Raw genomic sequence first — 24,618 nt, 5'->3', positions numbered from 1 at the left:
AGAGGGAGAGATGAGGCCTTAGGTTCTCAGTCTACATGACTCCTTCCATCAACAGCTGGTTCCTGTGTTTTCTCCCCACCTTGCTCTGGAAGAGAACCTGGTTTCTTTACCACAACATACATGTTTGCTCCTTTTTCCTAATTACCTAGACAGTGAGGCGACTTGCAGAGTCCATCCCTTTATGATCTCCTTGACTGTGGAAAAAATTTTCTGGATAACTACTTTTCCTTCTATTGCTCCCTGGCTCTATTTCTCATTCAAAAATAAAGAAAAACATAAAGATGAAAAGAAGAAAAACCTTTGGGAATGTTCCAGAATCCATATAGGGAACTGAAAAACGCAGCTAATCAGCAGTTAAATGGCTTGCCATCTGGTTTCTTCCACTTGACAAGGATTGTATTATAAGGAAAGAGCACCACAGCATTTATTATGCAACACATTGGCTACAGTGGAGATTGAACTTTCTTAATGCATCCAGTAACTCAACTCTGTCAGAAAATCTCTACTTCGCAGTTAACAGGGAAGGTTATGTATGTAAAAGAAGAAAAAAAGAAAACTTTATTTTGTCTAGGAAATGTTTCACTATGTTTGTATATAGTCACATAAACCTAAATCATGGACTGCAAATCCACAATTTAAGGTAAACTTTCATCAAGCGATATTTGCTTTATCAACTCCTGTATACACAAGATGGTGCCACCACTATATACTGAGAAGCTCTGTTCAAGCTGAGAAGCAATTTGTCTTCACAAGCCAGTTTCAGACTGCTAAACATTCCTCCAACATATTAAAAAATATATTTTCATAATATAATTTTCACCTGTAGATTCTCTCTTGATATTTTTCAAAGTATACATGCAATTACTGATGCAAGTAGAAGCCACCTTAGCAGACTTATACCATGTACTGTCCAGGTACAAGTGGTTAAACAAAAACTGTATGCTAAGTCCCTCTGATGGATTTTGATGTTTCCCTAGCCACTGAGCTGCAAAGGATCTCCATGACTATCTAATCTAGCATCTAGGCTCATGGAGGCCTGTATCTATGTTTGTATTTCAGTTTTGTGTTTCAATTCTCAGCTGTTTCGTACGTGCTTTTCAGCTTTGCATTAATAATATTTTGTTTAACAAGTAATTAATGTCAAACATGATAGCTACCAGCCACAGACACATCATTATCATTCCTATTTTTACCGTTATTATTTTGATCATTGTTTTAATCATGGCTTGAGTACTTCCTAAATTTCATTGAGTGTTGCAAGAACTAAACATATTCTGCTATGATTTATATACAGTGTCATCTCAAGACAGATTTCTGCATTGCACATGTTGAAACATATCTTCAAAAATAAATGAGTTATCACTGTGTTGAATCGTGAACTTGGTATCACATCACTGCTGCATTCACAAGAGAACACTGGCAAAAAAATATCACAAAGATGTAAAATCTTTTACAAATCTAGAGCATAAATTGTGATTCGTGTTGCTGAGAGCCCAACACTATGCTTCACAATAGTGGCAGCTGAGAACTGAAGTGAAGGAAACACTAAACTCTCTTTTATTTATGCTTTTAGCAATGTGGAAAGGGGACTACACATGAGAGTGGATCAAATGTTAGTTCTTTGCTTCCCCTTCCAGCATTCACTGCTGAGATACCAAAGGCATCTAAAATGGTTGCAAAGCTCTTGACTGAAGAAAATTCTGCAGTATGGAAATGCAATTGGAAAATCAATCATGAAATTATCTAGAGAAAAAGCACCAGTGTTATCACAGAATTGTTTGGGTTCGAAGGGACCTCAAAGATCATCTAGTTCCAACATCCCTGCCACAGACAGGGAGGATTGCCAGCCACTAAATCATGCTGCTCAGGGCCCATCCTTGAACATCTCTAAGGAACGGGCTTCCACAACTTCTCTGGGCAGTCAGCTCCAGTGCCTCACTGCCCTCTCAGTTAAAAAGCTGCACTGGATTTTGTTTACAAAGGAACATCAAGCCTCACATTCATCTGTGCCTCCATTTCATATCCACACTTCCTCAGGTCTGGCAACTGGGAAAAAAAAAACTGCAGGCATCTACTTTTGTGACAGCACATGTCTAACAACTGTGCAGCATCTTTATACATCCAGAAACAGAAAACATCTTTGCATTATAATGGGTTAACGTATTGTATATGTAGAGGTTAATTCTGAAGAGCTGAGCCAGAGCTTTTCTGCCTGGCACATCTGAAAGATTTAATTAGTGGTATAAACGGGCTGTTGAGAGAGGAAGCGACTTTTTGATCTTGGGAATGATGAGAAGACAATTATCTTTTCCTGTGGCAGGTTCACCCTACTCAGGGTTACCCACTGTGCTGGGAGAAAGGCCTTGCTGGTGTTTGGAAGAAGAAAAATATGAGAAGCAAAGCAAAGCAAAAAGCAGACATCTGAGGAGGAGCAGACTGCAACTCTAACTCTAGCATGGGAGGTGGGAAGAAAAACATGGCAGGGATCTGAACTGAAAAGATGGCAACTAAAGCTTTTAATTTTTTATTAGAAATTTCTTCCAAATATCAGGGGTGTCTGTTTCTTCTGCACCTCCCAATCCCCAGTAAATCTATCTAAATGCAAGACTAACATACAGAGGCATGTATGGTTATAAGCAAGAGTCATGAATGTTTAAGGGATCTTTCTACTTATCTAATTAAAATTTTAATTGACTTTTAAACATCTACTTCCACCCAAAATCTATGTTTGCGTACAGTACAATGCCCACTGTGTGAAAAAAATAAAATATAAAAAAAATCAAGATACCAGCATAACAATTACCTTTGGTGCAGAGCTGGTACGTAAATCCGGACGAGGGACAGTGAACTTTGTAGACATTGGAGGAAGAGAAACAACTGCTGTAATAAAAACATACAAGATTACTGTTATCAACATCCATCATAGTATAAACCACAAACAGCAGAATCAGTTTGACTAGTTTTGATTTAATTTTCCTTTTATTTACTTATCTTGTAACTTCTGCATTTAACAATACCACATGCTCTTGAAATCTTTCCACTGTACTTATTTCTTCATAATGTATTTGTTAGAGAGACAAGGGTGTATGCCTGGGTTATAGACTCTACATGATAATTTTGTCATTAAATGTCTGACTAAATGTTTTGATAATTATGTGGTTCTAAATGCAAATGCTGGGTAAAGATTTGGTGGAGTTTTATTTTTGATTTTGAAAAGACTATGTGCTTAAGGACTAGAATTTACAATGCCTCAGTCATCTACCAGTAGAATCATAATTCACTAGCATATTTTTACTAATGAAGTCAGCAATGTGAGGAAAAGGATGGTAAAGGATGGTTGCTCAACCGTGCTTTCTTATGGAAAATATGGAGTTTAAAAACTGGACTTTTTCCAATCTCTGTTCCTCTAGCTGTTGTTGTTCTACCCTGTCGCTGCTCTGCAATCACTGTGCAGTAACCATTTTAAAGAGGCCACACACTAATAAAATTACTCAAAAAACTAATGGATACATTTTCTCTCATCCATGGCTGTATAATCCCCCAAAACTATGTGAACACCAAGAGCATATTGAGGATATTGGTATGCTATCCTGAAATATCATTACCAAAGGGAATATTTTTAACTACAATGTTACATAAATTGGTATTGCAATAATTTATTGAATGAATAAAAATATGGCCATTGTTCAGCTACATAGATAACAAAAAAGATATGGACAAAAAACCTTTAAAAACAAAAACAAAAGCCCCAAACCTATAGATGAATTAAAACCTTCAAAGGATCAGCTTTACTTAGAAATGCAGCACAAGTCCTAGAAGTAACTGAAGAACATCAAAACTATGTCATGTCTGCTGTGTTCCCTGTGGATTTTTTTTATTTCTCTCGTCTTTATTTTGTTTTTATTCTGTTTTGTTTTTCTTTCAAATGTGCAAAGTATTGTTTACATTGATTATTACATAATCACACAATTACAGAATCACAGGGGTTAGAAGGGACCTCTGGAGATCACCTAGTCCAACCCCACTGCTCAAGTAGGTTCCCTAGGTTAGTGTCCATGCAGGTACAGGTATCTCCAGAGCAGGAGACTCCACAACCTTTCTGGGCAGCCTTTTCCTGTGCTCTGTCACTCTCAAAGTAAACAAGTTTTTCCTCATGTTCGTGTGGAACTTTCTACGTTTCAGTTTGTACCTGTTGCCCCTTGTGTAGTTGGATGCCACTGAAAAGTGTCTGCCCCCATCAACTTGATTCCTGCACTTCAGATATTTATAAGCAACGATAAGATCCTCTCTCAGCCTTCTCTTCTCCAAACTGAACAGCCCAGCATCTCCTCATACAGGAGACACTCCAGATCTCTCATCATCTTTGTCACTCTCCGCTAGACTCCCTAGGAAATCTCTCTCTCACTTGAACTGTGGAACCAGGAACTGGACACAGTACTCCAGATGTGGCCTCCCCAGGGCAGAGTAGAGAGGGAGGACCACCACCCTCAACCTGATGGCCATTTTTTTAATGCGCCCCAGAATTCAGTTATCCTTCTTGGCCACTGCACACTGCTGGCTCATGGCCAACCTGTTGCCCACTAGGACACTCAGGTTCTTCTCCTCATAGCTCATTCCCCCTGATCTGTTCCCGATGCATGTGGTGTATGACTTCCCAGGTGCAGGCCCCTATACTTGCTCATGTTGAAGTTCATCAGGTTCCTCTCTGTCCAGCTCTCCAGTCTGTCTTGGTCTTGCTGAATGGCAGTACAGCCTTCCAACATGCCAACCACTCCTTCCTGCTTTGTATCATCAGCAAACTCGCTGAGGGTGAACTCAACCCCTTTGTCCACATCACTGATGATGATATTGAACAAGACCAGACTTAGTACCAACCCCTGGGAAGCACTGCTAGTTACAGACCTCCATTAGACTCTGTGCCTGTAATCACAACACTCTAGCTCTGCCACTCAGCTAGTTCTCAGTCCCCCTCAATAACCACTCATGTGTCTCACAAATCCTTAACGAAGTGCTGTGAAATCTTATAATTTAATTGCATGACTTGTTGCCAAAATGCCTTTGTTGAGAGGCATAAGCAATTCACTCACTTGGGATTTGTCTTATGTAACGTGGTTCCTCTGGAATGTATCCCTGATTTTCACTACCTCTCCTTTGTCTGTTTCCCAAATGGTCATCTGTTTTCTTCTTAATTGAAATTTTCCTAGGGAAAAAACAAACAAACAAACAAGAACATCACTGGAACTTCATTATAAGAACTCTTGGATAGAAGGCAGAGAAAATATTTTATGCTCTACTTCTGAAAACTATACTTGCAAAATATAGCTGGGGCTTCCAGTTATTCAACTATTGCAAATCTCATCCTATGTAAATATTACCTGTGAAGTTCTGTTTAAAGCAGGAACAAAAATAAGCTGAGTGATCTTCATAGGCAGTGAAGACTCTTTTACACCACAGGAAATTAATTTTGATCTCTAATCTGGAATTACAGAGTAGTCAGTGGCACAATAAGGGAATACCAGCTGGGTCACCTATAGCAACTGACCATTTTTTGATTGAACTATTGAACTATTGCAAAAAGAAAGCATGTTAGTTCACATCAATGCAATTAGTTCCCAAGTGATACACTGTACACTAATTTACTGTGTGCATGCACACAGTCACAGTGAAGATGATAGAACTTCCTTTGTTAAAGTTACACAGCTGTGAACTTGCAGAATGATGATCTGCATGGCAATGTGGTGAGGAAGAAGAGAATTTCTACTCAAAGCTTACATTAGAAGTTCCACATGCTACTATTCATTTGTTCCAACCACCTCTCTGGGATAGACCCAGGTCTATCTTTGTTTTTGGCATGACAAGCATAAATTGGTAATGGGACTGTAATAATCCAGGGATTTGTATAGAAAAGGGGAAATACTCTCAACAGCATTTGTGGAAACTGCTCCCTCTAGTTTTTTATGTTCAATTAGGATAAATAACTTCACAGATCCGTAGAGCTTCAGATGAATGTTATTGAGGTACACCTGATGAGCCAGCTATGACTACATGGCTTTTTCACAGGATAAACCTGTTAAGTGCCTCTAAGAAGCTTGCCACGGTTGTTAGGGAGGAGCAATTGTTTAGTAATACCACTTTCATATGTTACATGATAGTCTTCATCTGATCTCTTATCTGATCTCTTTGTCTCAACAGATTGAGCTGTAGCCAAGTGAAAGGAATTACAGATGTGTGGGAGATACTGAAAGGTAAACAGCCAAGTTAAAAATAAACACTGGGGGAAGTGAAACAGCACATCTCTGCTCTGACTCCTTCTTTGTTAATACCCCAACATAGCTGCCAACATCTGGACAACTATCATTCTTTTTACTGCATGTAGGCTCCCCTCTAAGGAAAAAAAAAAAAATAATCTGAAAGAGATTCTAAGAGGTTTGTATGAATTCAGTGGCACTGCTTGCACATACCAAAATTTTGCAGAACTGTCAGCACTGACTTTTCCTAACGAAGCTGATGAGCCTGATTCATCCCAGTGCTTAAGCATTTAACTAAGCTTTTGCTTAACTTTCAGACTGTAGGCAACTTTTAGGGAGCTGGAATGACAACTCATGCTTAAAGTTAAATGCAAAACTGGAGTTTTACTATTCTAAGATTATTTCACGAAGATTATTTCACGAAGTGAAACTCCAGTTTTGCAATTAACTTGCACCAGATCAGATGCAAAGAAATAAGGAAAATTGAACACTAAACCTCATTCTGGATCTGCTCAGGAAGGCAGCATGCAGACCCTCTAAGGGCACTGCCAGCAAGGTGGGGTTCTGGGAAGGACATTCACATGGCTGTACCATCCCCACACTAAGCAGAAACCTCTCTGAATGTATAATCAATTTTGTTGCAGCAGTGCTGATACCTGCAAAGGGCTTTTGGCAGAATCAAGTCAGAATCCAAGCAAAAATGTTTTCTAGTGTTTTATTCATACCAGAACTGTTATGCAGGTTGTGCTTCCTTTAGACCTCCTGTTCCCTACTGATGTAGTCCTGCACTATTTATATAGATAGACTTGGTAAAAATGATTAATTCAGTATCATAAACAAAGAAATCTCAAGGAAGATTACCAGTATGGCATAATGAGCATCATTTCCTCAAGAGAGAAAACAGTGCTGTTTTTTGCTTTTAATTTCTCCATTTCTTAAAAAAAAAAAAAAAAAATGCCGACAGACCTTCACAAAAGATCAAGTGTTGATACTCAGATATTTGGGTTTTTTTAGTTTTTTCTTTATGTTACTTTATAGTTTGGCACTAAGGAACCTCGACAGAGCCACGATTCGCTCCCCGCAGAGCCACGGGCTCGCAGTGACCTCCTGTGGAAGCGCTTGCAAACACCCAGCACCCGGAGGTTTCTCCTGTAAGTGAGCGTTTGATTTGCACCCTCCCCCTGCAGTGGGGCACGGAAACTGGCACATCCCTATGACCACACTGCAGAGGCCTGAAAGAGCCCGGTTAAAAGGAAAAAAATTATCCCGACGTGTTCATCTTACCTCACTTCATTTTCATATGTGGATCCTGAGGGGGGTAAAAAAAAAAACAACGTTAAAATGCTGGGAAATAAAGTATGACCTGTAGAGAGCTGCCCTTAGGAGAATCTCTTCTCCTTATGTGCAGAACTGCAATATCCCTGCAGAGTGGCTCACACCATAAGAAAACTAGGAACTGCCAATATGCTTCAGCAAATAACCTCATTGTAGGAACTACACACCACTGAAGGTTAATATACTCCTGAAATGCCCTTCTGGGTAATGTGAAGGTTAATGTGCATCACTGATGATACAGGTCACTCCAAAAGTAATGCCTCCTAGTTATTTCCATGGAAACTACAACAGATACAGAGTGTCAAGAGCATGCAAACACTCTTTGATAGAGCTAATTCTCAGCTACAAAACACTATTTGTCAACATAGCCACCACCATTAGCTCTGCTTTTGCCAGCAATGAACAAGAGTCTGCATGCATGCTTGTAAACATCTGCATCAGCAGTGGGGAGGCACTGCCACTGAAATGCACCCCCCACTGCCTCACTGTGCTCACAGCCACTGTTTGGTCTCCATTAACGTTCAACAAGCATTGAGGAATGTCAGTAGGTGTCATTTTTTCCACACAGATAAACTCAGTGACACACCTTTGCTTCACACACACTTCTGTGTCAGATGCCATTGCGTCAGACTGCCCCCTCTGCTGCTGTCACCAGCAACAAAATCAAATGGAATACTGATAGGAACACTCAACCACTACTGCCATCCCACCAACATCAACCTCTGATGTTGTGGGCCAACATAATGAAACAGGAGGCATTGCTTTTGGAGCAGCCCTCATAGTTTGGAACAAGTTATAGGAGAAACAAGGGGAAGGTAAGGATCATCTCAACCAGGTCATGGTTAAGAGCATGATCACTCTGCTCACCCATCTGCTTACACATCTCTGCACTCCATAAGTAGTTTATATCTAGTTTGTTTTGTTTTTTGTTTTTCTGTTTTTTAATGTATAGGCCAATTATGAAGTTCCACTTACCTTTCTTTAGGCAGCAACAGCGCACGACAACCCAAATAAGAATTATCAGAAGAATAAAACCAACAATTGAAAACACAACTGCTAGTGCAATAACCCACGTGCTTGTGCTGTCTTCACTGTAATTGCCGTCTGTTAAATTAAATGGATAAATTGTATTATCAGAGACTCAAAACATTGTTTTCATAATATTGACTTTTTCTGCGAGAAACTATTAACTACTTATTGATTAGAATCATAAGCTCATAGAATCATTATGATTGGAAAGACCTCTAAGAATCACCCAGTCCAATCATCAGCCCACCCCACCTTGCCCACTGCCCACGTCCCTCAGTGCCACATCCACATGGCTCTTGAACACTTCCAGGGAGATGGTAACTCCACCACCTCCCTGGGCAGCCTGTGCCTCACCAAGGTACTATCTAGCAAGGAAGCTGTGTTATCCAAGCCATGATCTCTGTATTTATGGGTCATCTCCAAGAATTTAGAATGGTTCCAAAAGAAAATTCTTTATCACATTTGTAACTTTTCCAACAGCTATTCCTCTTTCTGAAATATACACATCTCTAATATTCCAAACAAAACTTTATTCTGTAGTTATGTTGAGTCCCCCATCATCCTTTGGAGATATTTGGGGTTAGGAGAAGGTATAAATATTCAATTCTGACAGGTATTAAACACCTTACCTAGCTGCACTTGTCAGTGTAGAGAAACGAGCTATTTTAGGCTACAACACATCTGGCCAAATGTGTACGTATCCCTCTGGATAAAATGATCTGTTCTGAAGAAGCTTCCATTTCTCACCACTGACCACAGTGACAGTTTTAGGTTTCTAGCACTGATGGAGATCTCCAGCCTGTAGATGAGATTTTACAATAAATCCCATCTTGGGATTTCTCCCACTAATTTCAGCAGGTGTTTAAATTTTCAACATACTTTGTAGCTCATCATTTATCCACTTAAAGTGCATTGAACACTTAAAAAGGTAAAGAGAAGCACAATTCAGAACACTGAAGCTACCAAACCATCTTTACTACTGGCATTTTCATAACAATAAATTATTCCTTTTTTTCATTTTTTTCTTTCCTTTCTCTCTCTCTCTCTCTTTTTTTTTTTTTTTTTTTTTTTTAATGTAACGCACAGTGATAGATGGGGTGATATCAGGATAATTAAATGTCTTAGGAAATGCATTCACAGCAACCAGTTCCACCAACAAAACTCCTACATCACAGTATGTTAAGACTACCTCGCATTCCTCACACAGCTGGATGCACAAGGAAGTTGTCAGGTCTGACTGTCACATCACTGTACCATTTGGTTTTGACCAAACATGCTAGAAGCACCCCTAATTTGTGTACCCTTTGAAAAGCAGCCACCAAATTGCTTTGACAGTTGTTTAGAAACAAGCTTTTGATCCAAATGACACATGAGAAACATATCCAAACTTGACAGTGCCCCAACAGATGGGGTTTACGATTGTCACTCCTCATTAGAAGTCCCAGTTAATAATCACATGGCCGTATGTAACTGATGGCATCTGGGAAAGATACCACAGCAATGCAGACTGCAGGCAACCATACAGTGTAATAGAGTTTCCCCAGATGCGTGACCCAAAGTATATGCTGCTTTACTTATGGCAGGAATAAAGAAGCAAATGAATTCTATCTACAAATTTGCCTGGAGCACCTGGGTTGTTTTTTGTTTTTTGTTTTTTTTTTTTTTGGCTTCAGATTGCAGAGACACAGGACCAGAGTCTCCTACAAAGCTTGGGCCTTTGTTAGTCTGAATTCTCCAAATTTTGGGTCATAGAAGTCTGGAACAAATAGCTTGATGCATGATCAGCATGTTTTGAAATTCATCTGACAATTAGAGAAAACAGACATTGAGCAACCTGCAGACTAGTAGTTAAATCTGCAGACTGTAATCAATTGTGATTACAATTGGTGAGGAACTTGTTCACAATATTTCTGTCCAGAAATACTGCAAAAATGTATGTATTGTGCTCTGTTTTGTTTCATAAAGCAAGCCACAGGGATTTCAATATGACTAAAATATGAAAGACATAACTACTTAGCTATAGAGGCAAGAAACTGGAACTGAGACCAGCAGATATGAACACAAGGGCTGCCAGTTCAGTATGAAAGTAGGAGTAAATCCACATCAAATTACATTAGGTGTACAGTGTGAAGAAAGCCACTTCCTCATTCCACAGGGCCCCATCCAAACTGGCCGCAAGCATCTCCAAGGATGGGACACCACAGCTTCTTTGGGCAGCTGTGCCAACACCTCACCACCCTCTGAGGAAAGAATTTCTTCCTAACATCTAAGCTTAAATCTCCCCCCTTGTCATTTAAAGCCATTCTGCTTTAAATGTCGCAGTTAGTCAGTCCCCCTCTTACTTATAAGCTCCCTTCAAGTACTCTTCTTAAAGCAGTCTTGTGTAAAGTACTTTAAGAAAAGGAATTTTCTCTGGCACATGCTGATGCCAAAGGAGAAACTAGAGACTGAACAAAGGTGGACATCACTTCTTGAACACTTCAGAATTTTCTGGCTAAGAAAAAACAAAGGAAGATCAGGCACCTGGCATATCCTCACTCTCCATTACTGCAGTCCAAAGACCACATGGAGTCAACACTGATGCCACAAAGAACTTGGGACCAGCTAAGGGACTTTGCCAGGAGCCTCATTTTCAAGAACAGCTTTGTGAACACATCTGTTGCAATAACTTCATAGAAATTCCCAAATCTGGAACTCAGCCAAATTTTGCTAGGAGTGAGGTACCCTATCAGGATGAGTAACTGATGATGTCAATTTGTTAGCCATACGAAGAGTTTTGAGATGAGGAGTGATCTAGACATGTAGGAAGAATACTGGTGAGGTGATGGCTGGCTGAAGGGGGGCTCAGAGGGCTTTGGGATGCCATTTTCATGAATAAACAAGTACTGCTCATCAAGAACTTGGAGGAATTAGATTCCTCAAGCTTTTAAGTGAAGGCTGAACTGTATAATACAAGAGCTTCATACACCTTAAGTCTTCTTATTCCTGACAATGTCTTATTCCTGACAAATAGCCAAGGTTGAGTCTGTTTATGAAAAACCAAACAAGGTTTGAAATTTCATGTGCGATGTACATTACATATCGTCCTCTGTCATAAATGTCAGGTCTATTTCATTCTAATAATCTGTAGACTTCATATGCTCAAATGCTGACAGATGTTTAGTGCCTGATGCTGCAAAATAATTTTTCCAAAAAGCAATGAAAGATGGCCCTATACAATCACTAATTATACACTAATTGTGCTTCATGACATCTGTTTTTCTCGTCTTCTGATTTACAATGAGTAGCTATGGAAACCGAGGGTGTATACCTCAGTACTTCACAAACAAGTAGGCAAAGGAATTTATTGATTTCCTCAGGGTAGTTCTATTTTGCTTAGTCATTAGGAACAATCTGACTACCAAATAATCACATTAATAATGTTGAAATGAACTTTTTCAATTGCATTACAGAGCAAGTAATGATTCATACATTAAAGGCAAAATTACTCAACCTTTTCAGTTGTTTATATGTAAAAACTTCTATATTATACCCTTCATCACAACTCTAAGAGAATGTTTTGGGTATGGTATATTCACCTAGAATAATCAGTTCATCAAGAGAAGCTGTCAATGTGATCATAGAAGTTCATAGTGCTCACCATATCATGAAGAGAAACACAGATTTGAGGCCCTACTCTACACACAGAAGGCAGATGGGGTTACATAGACTCACTGTGAAGAAGAAAATACTCCAAATAACCCATGCATTTCCCATGGACTAAGACTAATAAAAGGGATGTCACTGTGTGGTGGATTGTGTCACTATCTCAGCAGTGTAGCTATATTGAATAACCCTGACTACCTGCCATGCTATTAGCTCCTCAGACTCAGCTTGTCTTGAGAGTCCTCTGCTCTATAGTTGAGATGCTAGCCCAGTCCCTATACAGAAATGCTCCCAAGGATAATCTGCGATTGTCTCCCCATCTGCATTAAACTATTGCTAAATTGTAAAGAGATGCTGTGTCTTAGTTGTTCTTGCTGTGTTATGGAAAAGCATTTTACATAGGATTCCTCAAAATCATGAATTTAGATCTTCAATGGGAATGTAACACTAACTTTGTTTCACATTGTCAGGGCAAATCAGACAAAACTTTTTTTGTGAACGCCCTAATATTATGAGCACGTAAAATTCTGGAATACATTTTCAAGGGTCATCAATGAGGTCAAAGACGAACAGCATTACCAAAAAAATGCTGACAACATTAGCAACAATATTTAGGGTTATCAAATGTTTGCTAGTAGTTCTTGAAAGATTTGCTCAACACTCATGCTTAGTTTAATATGCAACCTTGAATTTCCCTAAAGAAAAGTCAACTAAAAGCAACTGATGCACTGTTCCAAGAGTTTTACATATGTTGTTGTAGTGGAATTTTCATGTTCCTCTACAACGTGAAAGAGACCATAATAGGAGGAGGGCTACAGGCCCAATGACTCTTTGATCTAAGTGGACTTTGTGGTTCATTAGACTTGTACCAGTTCTTTCACAAAAGTGAAGTTTCCTGTACTTACATATCAGATGTAACTATCAAGTCCTAATTCTATCACCTTTGCATATCTAACAGTATTTTAGTTACAAATGAAACCCTTTTCAAAGCAATACAAAATGTAAAGCACAGTTCTGAGAAAATAGAACAGACAAAGTACAAAAAAGCATTCACTTACCTAGAGTAGAGTTGCCAACAATAACAGCTATGGTTGCATTCTGAGGGCTAGGGAGTGCTTCTATATCAGCTAAACACGTCAAAATCTCAGTATTCACTGGAGTCAAAGTCAGGACGCTCAGGGCATTGTGGAGGCTGTTAGATCCTTGACTTTGCTGGGTAACATACCTCGACTTATCAATGAGAGAGTCATTTGTCATCCAGGTAATTTCTGGAGCAGGAGCCCATCCTATGGCTTCACAAACAACTTCAACTGTTGTGTTCTCTTTAACTATTAAGGTGCTGTTTTTCATGAGTAAAGACCCATTAACTGTAGGAGGGAAAAGAGGTTTTGTTCTTTCACAATATTTAGCCACATTGCCTTCTACCCAGTAGTTTTAAATCTTATTTTGTCAACCCAAATTAGCTATACGTTGAGACGTGAATTTTAAAACAGATGATTAACACTGATATAAGATATTCATGATAAAAAGAACCAGATGTTGCATCTAAATTGGCACACTGTTCAGTATGCTTAAAGCACTACTCTTAACTTTCAATATCTTTTCATTAAAAAACAGGAAATTACACTTTTTAGGCATTATTTTTCTAGCTGAAGGACAACACAATCAAGTAAGAGAGTTTCTCCATAATCTTTAAGTATGGCTTTGGAAACCTTACCAAGAAACGCTTACAGACAGGTGAGATATTCCCATCACATGAAGCAACTCTGAAATGGACAGTGTCTGATCATTAGATACTGCTTTATTGGCTGCATTCTGTAACTACTGATGCTTTGAAGAGAACAAAAAGATCTCATACTCAGGGACTTGATAATGCAGGAGCATTTTCTTCTTTGGAAATGGTAGTTTGTGACAGCCATCACATCAAAAGTATCACCTTGTGTCTCAAAGACTTCTGCACATCATTAAATCAAACTCAAAAAGTGGGCTACAGATTGATTCCTAAATCAGACAGCAGGAGAGAAATCTGTCCTAAAGATAGCAGAAGGCCCAGGTACAAAGAAAGAGAGGAGTAAAGGTAATCCATAATGTTTCTAGGCAAAAGATCCATTCTGACTGACTGCCAGTGGGCCTGGTACAGACTTCTGGCACTTAATGTAGTCCAATGAATAATAAGAGATATAACAGGAAAAACAAGGGCAGTTCAAGCCTTTTTAATGGCACTTTGTGACTGAAACCTACTTTGACTAAAATTAACACAAGGTCCTCTGTGGAGACAAATTATAGTAAATGAGAGCACATACTCCTTCACAGGGTAATTTGCACAATCAATCAGAGGATTTCTTTAAACGTGAGATAATAAAATAGCTTTCTACTGGTGGCTATACACACCTTGTACAGAAAGAAAGGCAAAGCTGCTACCATCAAGCTTCTGGATGCTGCACTCAATTTTTCCAGAGTCATTTAGCTGGGTGTTGTGGACGATCAGCTCTGAGGTGAAACTTTGATTGTTGTTATAGCTATGAGAGGTGAAGCGATCTGATGTTTCAATAGGTCCGTGAGCATATGTGACAGTGAGGACAGGATTTGCATTCAACAACCAAATGAGAATTTCCCATCCACTTGCCACTGTGCAATTAAACCGGGCTTCTGAACCAGCAAGGACTGTAGCATTAGTAGGGCCATCCAGAATAGAATAACAAAAGCTAAGACCTGGAAGGAAAAAGAAAACAACCTGTAAATATGAAAGTATTTCACAGTGACAGTGGTGAGGCACTGGAACAGGTTGTCCAGAGTCGTGGTGGAAGCCTCATTCCTGGAAATATTCAAGATCAGGCTAGTCAATGCTCTGAGCAACCTGATCTAGCTATGGATATCTTGTTCATTACAGGGGAGTTGGACTAGATGGTCTTTAAAGGCCCCTTTCAACTCTAAGGATTCTATGATTTTATAATTATCACCAACAAAGACATCTGACTTGAAGTCAGCATTTGAAAGCTGAAAAACCACAGTCCTGGTTTACAAGGAGCACTAGGGTATTAAGCATTTTTGGGAAAAGCTGGTGACAATTCTGAGCTGGCATTTCCCTCCTCTCTGACAGCCAATAGTACCTGATGCTTTCAGATGTATTCTTACCTTGTTTTCTATAGCGTCTAGCAGTAGTAGACAACTTTTCCTTTGCAGAAGGAAAAGTTCCACTTTTAGATAGGAAAATACATGACATATCTAGATTTTAAATGAATAAAGGAGTGTGTATCTAGTTTTCTTTCCATAACTGAGATTGCCACTGATTTTTTGCATCTTTCCATATACCTTCCCCTATTCATCTACCTCTTCCCTTATTCCTCTTGCACCCCATACATTACCCACCATTTCAGGTTTTCTACTAACTAGAACTGCTTGACTTCATGAGTTTTTCTCCTTAGAAGTACCATGAAGCTTAGCTACTATTATACAGAACCAAAAGCTCACTTCTAATTGTGGCATTTTGTTTTCTTGTCTTTGTCTACAGGCTGAGAATCTCATATTGCCCTCAGAGGAATCTGCCTGCAGCTGTTGCCCAGGCAGGTGGTAGATCTCCTGTGCAAGAGAAGTCAGAAGCACTTGCTTCTCCTAAGTAGAAAGTGAAGGACAAAGATTGCAGAAAAGAGAGCCTCTTTTCAATGCAGCAGCTGTGACTTTCATCCCAGAAATATTCAGTGGAAACAGACAAATCTTAAAATATTAATCAGGGGGAGAATATTGTATTTCCTGAGGGACAAATCTTCAAACATTAAGATACCCAGGAAATAATCTGGATTGTTCTTAGGGAACAGGACTCAGTAGAATACTTCTGTGTAAAACTGGGAACCTGCTTCCCTGGGTCTTTGTTCTTGTGTGAATCCCTATGGGTTTTGGCGAGGTTCTGTTGTGATAGGTGGACAAATGATGGTGGATGATGATGCTGGATGATCTGTAGGTCTTTTCCAACTGTGATGATTCTATGATTCTCCAGAACATGCTATGTTCATGCGCAGTAGAAAAAAGGCAGAGCTACCCATGGCTTTCAAGGAGTAGATGACAAGATAGTCATCCAGTAATTCAGGTTGAAAGGGACCTCTGACAGTTCTCAGTCCAACCTCCGTCTCAAAGCAGGGTCATCTCCAAGGTTAGAACATGTTGCTCACAGCTTTATCCAGTCAGGTCTGGAGAAAAACCTCTAAAGATGACAGAGACCACACAGTTTTTTCAAGCAAACTGCTCCACTGCATGCAGTCTACTCTAAGTTCCCCCACAGCTCTCTCTTCCCCAAGCTAAACAGGCCTTGCTCTGTCAGCTGCTTCTCAAAGGACAAGTGCTCCATCCAGCCCATGACCACTTTAATGGCCTCCTACTGAACTCACTCAGGTTTAATTAATGTCTTTCTTGTAGAGCAGAACCCAAAATTTATACTGTCATTAGTTTTACTAAGGCACTGTCACTGCTTCAGTAAGTTATTGACACCCACAGCCATGCTGTTTGCAGGTAAAGTGAAGTGGGGAAGGAAGACTCACACTGCAGGCTCCTCTATCACTAGGCATCACTTTTAAGGACTGAGATTCTACAAGCTCTCTGCAGTCCAGCCAGTGAGACATTCCTCAGTGCCAAGTTTTATCACTTTCTGCCAAACATTCATCCTGAGAAAGCAGCAGTATTGCCAGTGTTATCCTAATGATTCAAGCTGTAGCTCTGCATAATTACAGCATTTAGATGCTATGGTCCATAGCAGTGTAATTAAAACTCCATGTCTGCAAATTCAGCCTGAGTATAAGTGTATAATTATTTTCCAGGAGACAGAAAATATGAAATGACTGCTACTCCAGTGCTAACTGCATTCAGGACAATGATGTAATTTTTACAGGTTTTGTTCAACTCAGGTTTGGTTCATTTTATGTAGTTTAATTATTAATGGATTCATTTACAAATTACTGAAAAATTCATTTTTCATTTGGTCATTAGCTGGCATGAGAAGGGAAGTATATGCTGTATTGTTTCACATGAAAGGGAGGTTTAGTACTTGCATAAACCTTACAGGAGCCCTATCTCAGTTACAACTTCACAAGCAGAACCTCTGAGCAGGCTCTCCTGGCACATGGCCTGTAATCCCATTGTCCCTACATCAACACCATTTTTTAATTCCCAGCTCCCACTTAATCCCAGGTAGTTTATATCTACGCAGTTTTGTGCCAAGAATTGTTCTTTAATATAAATAGCTCCTCTCTTTCTTCAAACACACGCAGTGGGTGGACAGAGTACTTTCAGCCTTTGTTTTGCAGGTTTTTAACAACCTAGCTGGATCTTTGTGTGCTTGACACTGAGTTCTCTCATGTTTATAAAAAAACTTTACAGATATTTTCCACCTTCCTTATGTTACCTCTACCATTTTTCAGAGCATATCTGTGTATGAGCAAGAAAACATTAAATAAAAAGCGTCACTTCTACTGATAGCCAATAAAGCCAGATAAGATATGATAAAGCATATTTTTGTTCAACTTAGTAGAACAATTTTTCCAGTAACATTTCCTCAAAGTTTCAGTCTTGTAAAGGTGAACTGAAATGTTTTAAAACAAGAAACACCTTGAAGACCAACTCAGCAATCCAATCTAAAGGCATGCCTTAATACATTGCTTTATAAATCATAGACTGGCCTGGGTTGAAAAAGACCTCAAAGATCAACCCCCTAGTTTCAACCCCCCTACTGTGTGTAGGGTCGCCAACCATCAGATCAGGCTGCCCAGAGCCACATCCAGCCTGGCCTTGAATGCCTCTCAGGGATGGGGCATCCACAACTTGTTTCAGTGCGTCACCACCCTCAGAGGGAAAAACTTCCTCCTAATATCTAACCTAAACCTCCCGTCTCAGTTTAAAACCATTCCCCCTTGTCTTATCACTATCCACCCATATAATATTTAACACAATAAAGTGACTAAAAGCTCTTGTCTCTCCTCTCTTTGTCACTTTCTGAATGTAAGAGATCGTCCATGTGTCTGTGGATGGTATTATTTACAGAGCTACAAGATTTCTAATGAACACGTACTGATGAAGTGCATTCCAGTGAGACGATTTGCCATATAGTATGTTCCTTTTCCTTGGTACTCAGCGTCCAAGTGCTGTGATTCCTGTTCAAACAGATATTGCTGACCTTGAGACGCTGTCCTGAGCCCAAACACATTTGAATTATTTTTTTCCCCCTCATATTGTAACCAGCCTTGACAATACTAGTCCTTTTACAGCTGTAGTCTATAACACATGGATGTGTTGAGATTTCTGATTTTCACTGTGTGTGCATTTTTCCTAGCTGGCTTAGGCAGACAAAAACATGATGATGGACTCAGCTGACTGCAAACTTCCTCAGAGTTAACACTAAAGTTCATTTAGTTGCTCATGAAGGACTGCAGTACTTATTCATACTGTTCCTCTTAATGCTAACTCTCATCTGTGCATTTGTGTTTTATTTCTTAGCCTGTGCAAACACTTCTCTCTCTTAAGGAGCATAGTGGTTTGCCGCAGCTCTGAATAAATGATGTGACTTCCAGTACACTGATATGAGATCACGTCTGTGAGTATCACTACAGGCTTGAAATCTATTGCCAAACGTGAATAATTGGTGATCATTTGCTCTAACAGTACGGGGTTAATATTGTTTTCATCTCATCAGGAGAATATAGTAGGTGTATAAGGTAGCTATGTGTTATCCTTTGATTTATCTAACATAATCGTGTTTTATTTGTCCACGGATATGGTGGAATCTACATCTTCTTCCACCAGCCAGGATCTGCTGTGTAATAGATGCTCTTTTACTGATTTCTGAGATCTAGAAAAGAGGCCCAGAAGACTTGGATGGGGATTTTATGGTTGGCAGGAGAATCAAGGAATGGGAAATTGCTCGACCTTGCCTCCATTTGGACCTAAGGAGGTTTATAAGCCTTCTACCAGTTGCCAAAATATTTTTGGTGATTATAAACTCACCTCTTTATCTTTTTGCCTATTTCTTTTTTAATCTTGCAGTAGCACACAGGGTCCCAAATCAACAATTGGTTCCACTGTTCGACCCATATACAAACACTGATAAAGTCACTTCTGTAAGGTCAAAGAGGACGTTCACAACAGAAACGGGAACAAAACTGAATTACCAGTGCTTTAAGCTGGTGTTCTTCATTCTTTTACTGGGCTTTGTTTCTTACACTAGTAAGAAAAAAACTGCTGGTTTCATTTACATAGCGCTTAAAAAATAACTTGCAGATGGTTGCTTTCAGCCAAATTAAAGCTTCAGGCGGGACTGCCATCACACTTTACAGGAAATATGTGTTCAGTGCTTAACAGCTGGTTTAACTTCTGCTTCCTCATGTACAACCAGTAAGAAATCCCACACAGACAAACGGCCTCACCGATGACTTCCTTCACCGAGGGAAGTGTCAGACTGCCTTCATGATGCTGCATTACCACTTGAGCTTTGAAGAGCAGAGCTGAGTTGGGACACCTCCTCTGGGTCACATTATTATATGTTTATAAAAAGTCACCAGTGGTGAAAGTCTCCTTTATATGATAACTGTTCACAGTATTTCACTTGCTGTCCTTCCCAGCAGCACACAAATGCACATCAACACCCTCAGGAACTCCTTATTCCCTCCCCTGTCACTCAGTTTCTCTGTCACATCACCATGGGTTTTGAAGACACAGAATTGCCTCTTCAGTTCTCAGGGCCATAGCTGATACCTAGCAACTTCATTTTCCAAGGAACCACCTTTGCTTTTGTCCCTGGTATTTTTCCTTTCCCACCTGAAGTAACTCTATAGAATTGCTTTGTCATTCTGAAGGTTTCAGCAGCATTTCAGGGCATTAAGACATGGTTACCTTTCTTCTTTCCCTCCCCTCCTCTACTGACTTGCTTTTTCCTCCGCGTGTAAATGATCTATTTAGACACAACACAACTAAAGACAGGATGGATTCATCCTTTTGCCATAACTCTTTTTTTCCCCCCATCATCACTATGATATTTCAAAAATATTCTCCTCCTCAGTGCTGTTACCAACCTCCCAAAACTCTGTATTTTATCCTTCAGTTTTTGTGCCATCTGTGTCCTTTCCTACTTTGCTATTTATTTTTCTACTCTTCTCCTTCTAGTTTGTTTAAAATTCCTTTCTCTTTCCTTCTTTAGTCCTGTGCTCATTGCACCTTGTTTTCTGCCTCCCTTACCTCACAGCTTTGCCCAGCTCTGCAATAAATGGTTTTGGATTTAGTAGGTTTTTCTTCAGAGCATCTCAACTTTATTTCACAAACCAGCAGCCATGTGTCTGAGCTTTTTGAAAACCAAATTAAGTTAGAGCTTCTCAAAGCCTGCAGAGAAGGACAAGCTGATTTTCTGATTTAATAATACTCCAAAATGCTTATATATGATATTTCAGTCAAGCAATGCCAGTCTACAGGTACTCAGTGACATTTTTGCCACCCACACAAAGTCCTGCACATCCCCCAATTGCATTTTCTCATCTTTTGTCTGACACTATTTGAAAGAGGCCTATTGCAACCTCTTCTATCTCTGCTGCTGGACCTCTCCTCCTCCTGTACTGTGGCATAAGGGTTCCCAGGTTGGGAGCATCTCAGCAGCACATGCAACATACAGGCAGCAAGCTGGGATTCCACACTACGTCAGCCCTGCAGTGCAATTGCTGCCAAAAGGTGCACGGTGCCCACCCAGGGCAATACTCAAATTGCCATGCAGCTGTCTTGGTAGCCCATGTGCAGTGACACTTCTTCCAAGAATAGCACTTTTTTCTCTCCACAATACACTTTTTCTGCCCACTGTGGGCTGTGGCCCTTTGGCTGCATCACACAGTGTGAGCAATGCCTGCTGCCCCAACACAGCTTGAAGCAGGGGCAGTAAAACATTGCAATTGTGCTTGACTCAAAGCATCAGTGAAATAGACACCCACTAAAACTCACAAAACTCCTGTTCTGAATGTGAGAAGACAATACAAGAAAGAAAACAAGTAAAATTGAGGCTTCCTTACTATAACATCTCAGTGTCTCAAAATATGAGACTTGAGGACTGCCTAAACCAACAGTTGCGCATGCACCTGTATTATGTCTGCATATAGCTTTTTTTTCCAGTCTATTTATAATTTGGTACCCCCCATGTGCAGTGGCCATGAGTTTTACTATTTGATGACATCCTGTCAAGAAAAGCACACGCTTTGGTTTGATTTACATCCACTTTCTGATAGAACTAGTGGCCACAAGTAAAACTTACTAAAACTCTAATTAGCCGTTCCACTCTTCACCTCCATATAAATACTCTAAAATATCTTTACTATTTTTTTTTCCTACAGGCAGAAAAAAAAATGCCAGAATCTTCTTCTCATTCCTCATATCACCTCTGCCACAATTAATAACTCAGACATAGTTTGTCCTCTTTGAAATGGAAGGGATAGCTCAACATTCAGTATTTGAGACATAAGCCTTGTGTGGATTTATATAATGCCATCGCATTTCCCCAGTTGAAGACACTAAGTGCTGAAATTCCCTCTCTTTCTCAGCAATTTATTCTCTTCCCAAAGATATCTACTCTTCATCTTCAGTTAAATGATGCTTAGCACTGAATATTTTCTGCTTTTTATTACTGATTCACTTGGCATCGTGACATTTTCTGGCACACCTTCATAGTCTTTTCATGCCTTTGGCTATCCTAAGTAATTCCACACCACCTGCACAGTCTGCCACCTGACAGCTCACACTGCTCTTCATGAGTTGTTTAGCAGTTTGTTGAACACCACATATCCCTGTATAACCCTACTGGAAACAGCACTCTGCCCAATAAACTCACTGTGTTTTGCTGTATTGTGTTTCCTTTTATTGGTTATTAAGCCAATATACCTTCCTTCTCATCCCACTGCAGATCATCCTTGCAGTGCCTCTTAGAACCACAACTAAATGACAATAAACAAATCAGCATCATTTCTGATACCCAACTAGTCACCTCATTGTCATTTTTGTTAAGGTTCTGCCTTCTATTTGTATTCATTTTGAGAATCAGGTATGCAAAATGTAAATTGAAGGCAAACTAAAAAAGTCATAACTTATACATATTTCTGGAAGCAAAATAAGCTGTTATTGAGCTCTTTGTGGCTACACCCTCAAGAGCACACCTGAACAGATGGGGGTAAGGATTAGGGTAAGGAGTAGATGCAGTGAAATGGGGAAATCCCTGCTCAGTGGCAGTGAGAGGGCAGCCTCCTCCCCACCCCTCAACTGCTCATCCTCCATACTGAAGACCACTCTAAGCTATTAGATCATTCAGATTTGAAATGAAAACTTATCAATTTTAAACACTTTGAATAATTCCCTTGTGGGATTTACTCTTCAGCCTGATATTGCTGGTAACTGCCATTTACATAACTTCAAAATTAACTCACACATTTTGTCCACAGTGGCTCATCGCCTAGTTTATGAACATGTCCTACCTGTGAGCGAGGCAGCTAAGATGAAAGGAAGTAAAACAAACTTCTGGAATCTCTCCATTGGAGCATTCTCTCCTGGTCCCTAAGGCAGGAAGCCACAGCAGCCACTGAATGCTTGAGAAGAAGCTGAAGGACAGAACTTACGGAGAAACTTGGTAATGAGTTGCTGCTTTGCGTCCTGTGATTAAGCGTAACCTTATGTAACCTGTAACGCAAACAAAGAGTGATGATTAAATAAGGCAAGGGTTGAAGGAAAAGCAGTACCCAGTCTTAGAACCACTGTCTGAAAAGAAGTAGCTGAGCTTTCAGCACAGAGACTTTTCTTCACCAGAGAAAACTTCCCCTCCAGACCTTGCATCCCTCAGTCCATCTTGTCTATTGTAACACTACTGCTTTAGGACCGATTGGGTCAGGGAAGCCCTATCTGCACTATTAATCATGAGCGGCTGGGAAAAACAATTCTTTTAGCTGCCTGTAATCACATGCATATGGAGGGTGCCCTGCCTGTGCCACTAGCAGTGTCCTGGCCGAGCAATGACTACTGTGCTCCATCACTTGCTTCACAGACAAAGCCTCACGTGAGGCCCTAACTGGTCTTTGGGGCTGCAGAGGAGCTGATTGGTATGTCAGGAACTGTTTTCCTCCAATAAACAGATAAGGACAGCCTTCAGGAGGGAAAATGGGAACACACCCCAGTGCATTGTTACATCCCCAAAAATGTTTCATTGTTTTTCCATGTAAGTTAGCCCCAAATTGGGATTCCTATTCATAAGTTCACGGGTGCAGCCTAGCACCAGCATCACCACTGCAATCCTGCCCACCCCTAGCCACCTCACCCGGAGCCAGTTTGGGGAAATACCAAACCTCCTCCCAGGTACCAGCTGAACACTATTTCTCTAAATCTGAGAGATCCTCTTACGCTCTAAAATAAACCACAGAATCACAGAATTATTGATGTTGGAAAAGACATCTGAGATGACCCAGTCCAACCACCAGCCCATCTTCACCATGCCCACTGCAAACATCCCTCAGTGCCACATCCACATGGCTCTTGAACACCTGCAGGGATGGTGACTCCACCACCTCCCTGGGCAGCCTGTGCCAGTGCCACTGCCTCACTGCTTTTGCTGAGAAGAAATTTTTCCAAATATCCTAGCCCCTCCTTTCAGGTTGTTGTAGAGAGTGGTAAGGCTTTTCCCTGAGCATCCTCTTCTCCAGACTAAACAATCACATTCCCATCAGCATGATCACCTTTCCACAGAGGTGGAAAGAGATGGGGTACAGAAGTTGGGGTCAAAGCCATCACCTTAATTCTACATTTTCTGTTTTTCCAGCTTTTGTGATTCACTTGTGTGAGACGATCTAGCAATTAGCAACCTTGCCTGCTGCAGGGCGATTGGAACTTGATGATCTTTGACATCTCTTCCAACCCCAGCCATTCTATGATTGCTCTCTTCCCTCTCAAAACAGATGGGAGCTGCACTGCTCGGTTTACAAACTTCTCATCTGGGAAATTTGAGTTTTTCTTCACGAGAGGGATGCAGCCCAGAGGCTGTGGTCTTGTGGCGAGCCCTTATTTCTTGTCAGGAAAGTATTTTTGGTTTCAGAAGGGTTCTTTGTGGCCATGCATAAATATTAGTATCACCATACAAATACCCTGAGTTTCCTGTGAGAAGTGTACTTTTTAGTCACCCTTTTGCTTAAACCAAAACTGCACCAAGGGCCAAACCTCAGGAGTCCTGGCCCAGCTGTTTTGCTAGACTCGAGCAAGCATCTGATTTCACCATTCTACACGACAACCCTGCCTTAATTTCCAGCAGTACTTTTGTAAAAGCAGACACAGAAGGACAGCAAAGGGAGATCTGCAGCAGCACTTGGAGCAGGGA

The 24,618-nt window shown here is 40.3% G+C and overlaps 1 protein-coding gene across 2 annotated transcripts in view; it reads right to left on the bottom strand.

Annotated features, from left to right (window-relative positions):
- IGSF5 (immunoglobulin superfamily member 5) overlaps window positions 1–24,618 on the bottom strand; it is a 33,159-nt gene that overhangs the window by 7,412 nt on the left and 1,129 nt on the right. Inside the window, exons 2-8 of one of the 2 annotated variants that reach the window (XM_048954644.1) lie at window positions 22,736–22,937; window positions 14,649–14,969; window positions 13,316–13,624; window positions 8,559–8,687; window positions 7,533–7,557; window positions 5,088–5,200; window positions 2,804–2,877 (exon numbers count right to left, since the gene is read on the bottom strand). In XM_048954644.1, coding sequence (XP_048810601.1) covers window positions 2,804–2,877; window positions 5,088–5,200; window positions 7,533–7,557; window positions 8,559–8,687; window positions 13,316–13,624; window positions 14,649–14,969; window positions 22,736–22,793 — 1,029 coding nt within the window. In that variant the 5' untranslated portion in view covers window positions 22,794–22,937. Of the gene's footprint in view, window positions 1–2,803; window positions 2,881–5,087; window positions 5,201–7,532; window positions 7,558–8,558; window positions 8,688–13,315; window positions 13,625–14,648; window positions 14,970–22,735; window positions 22,938–24,618 lie in introns of both variants that reach the window. The other variant, XM_048954636.1, reaches the window with a different exon arrangement.

This window comes from Lagopus muta, chromosome 1 (assembly GCF_023343835.1).
Source record: "Lagopus muta isolate bLagMut1 chromosome 1, bLagMut1 primary, whole genome shotgun sequence".
Lineage (NCBI taxonomy): Eukaryota > Metazoa > Chordata > Aves > Galliformes > Phasianidae > Lagopus > Lagopus muta.
This window is presented reverse-complemented; position numbering and strand designations above follow the sequence as displayed.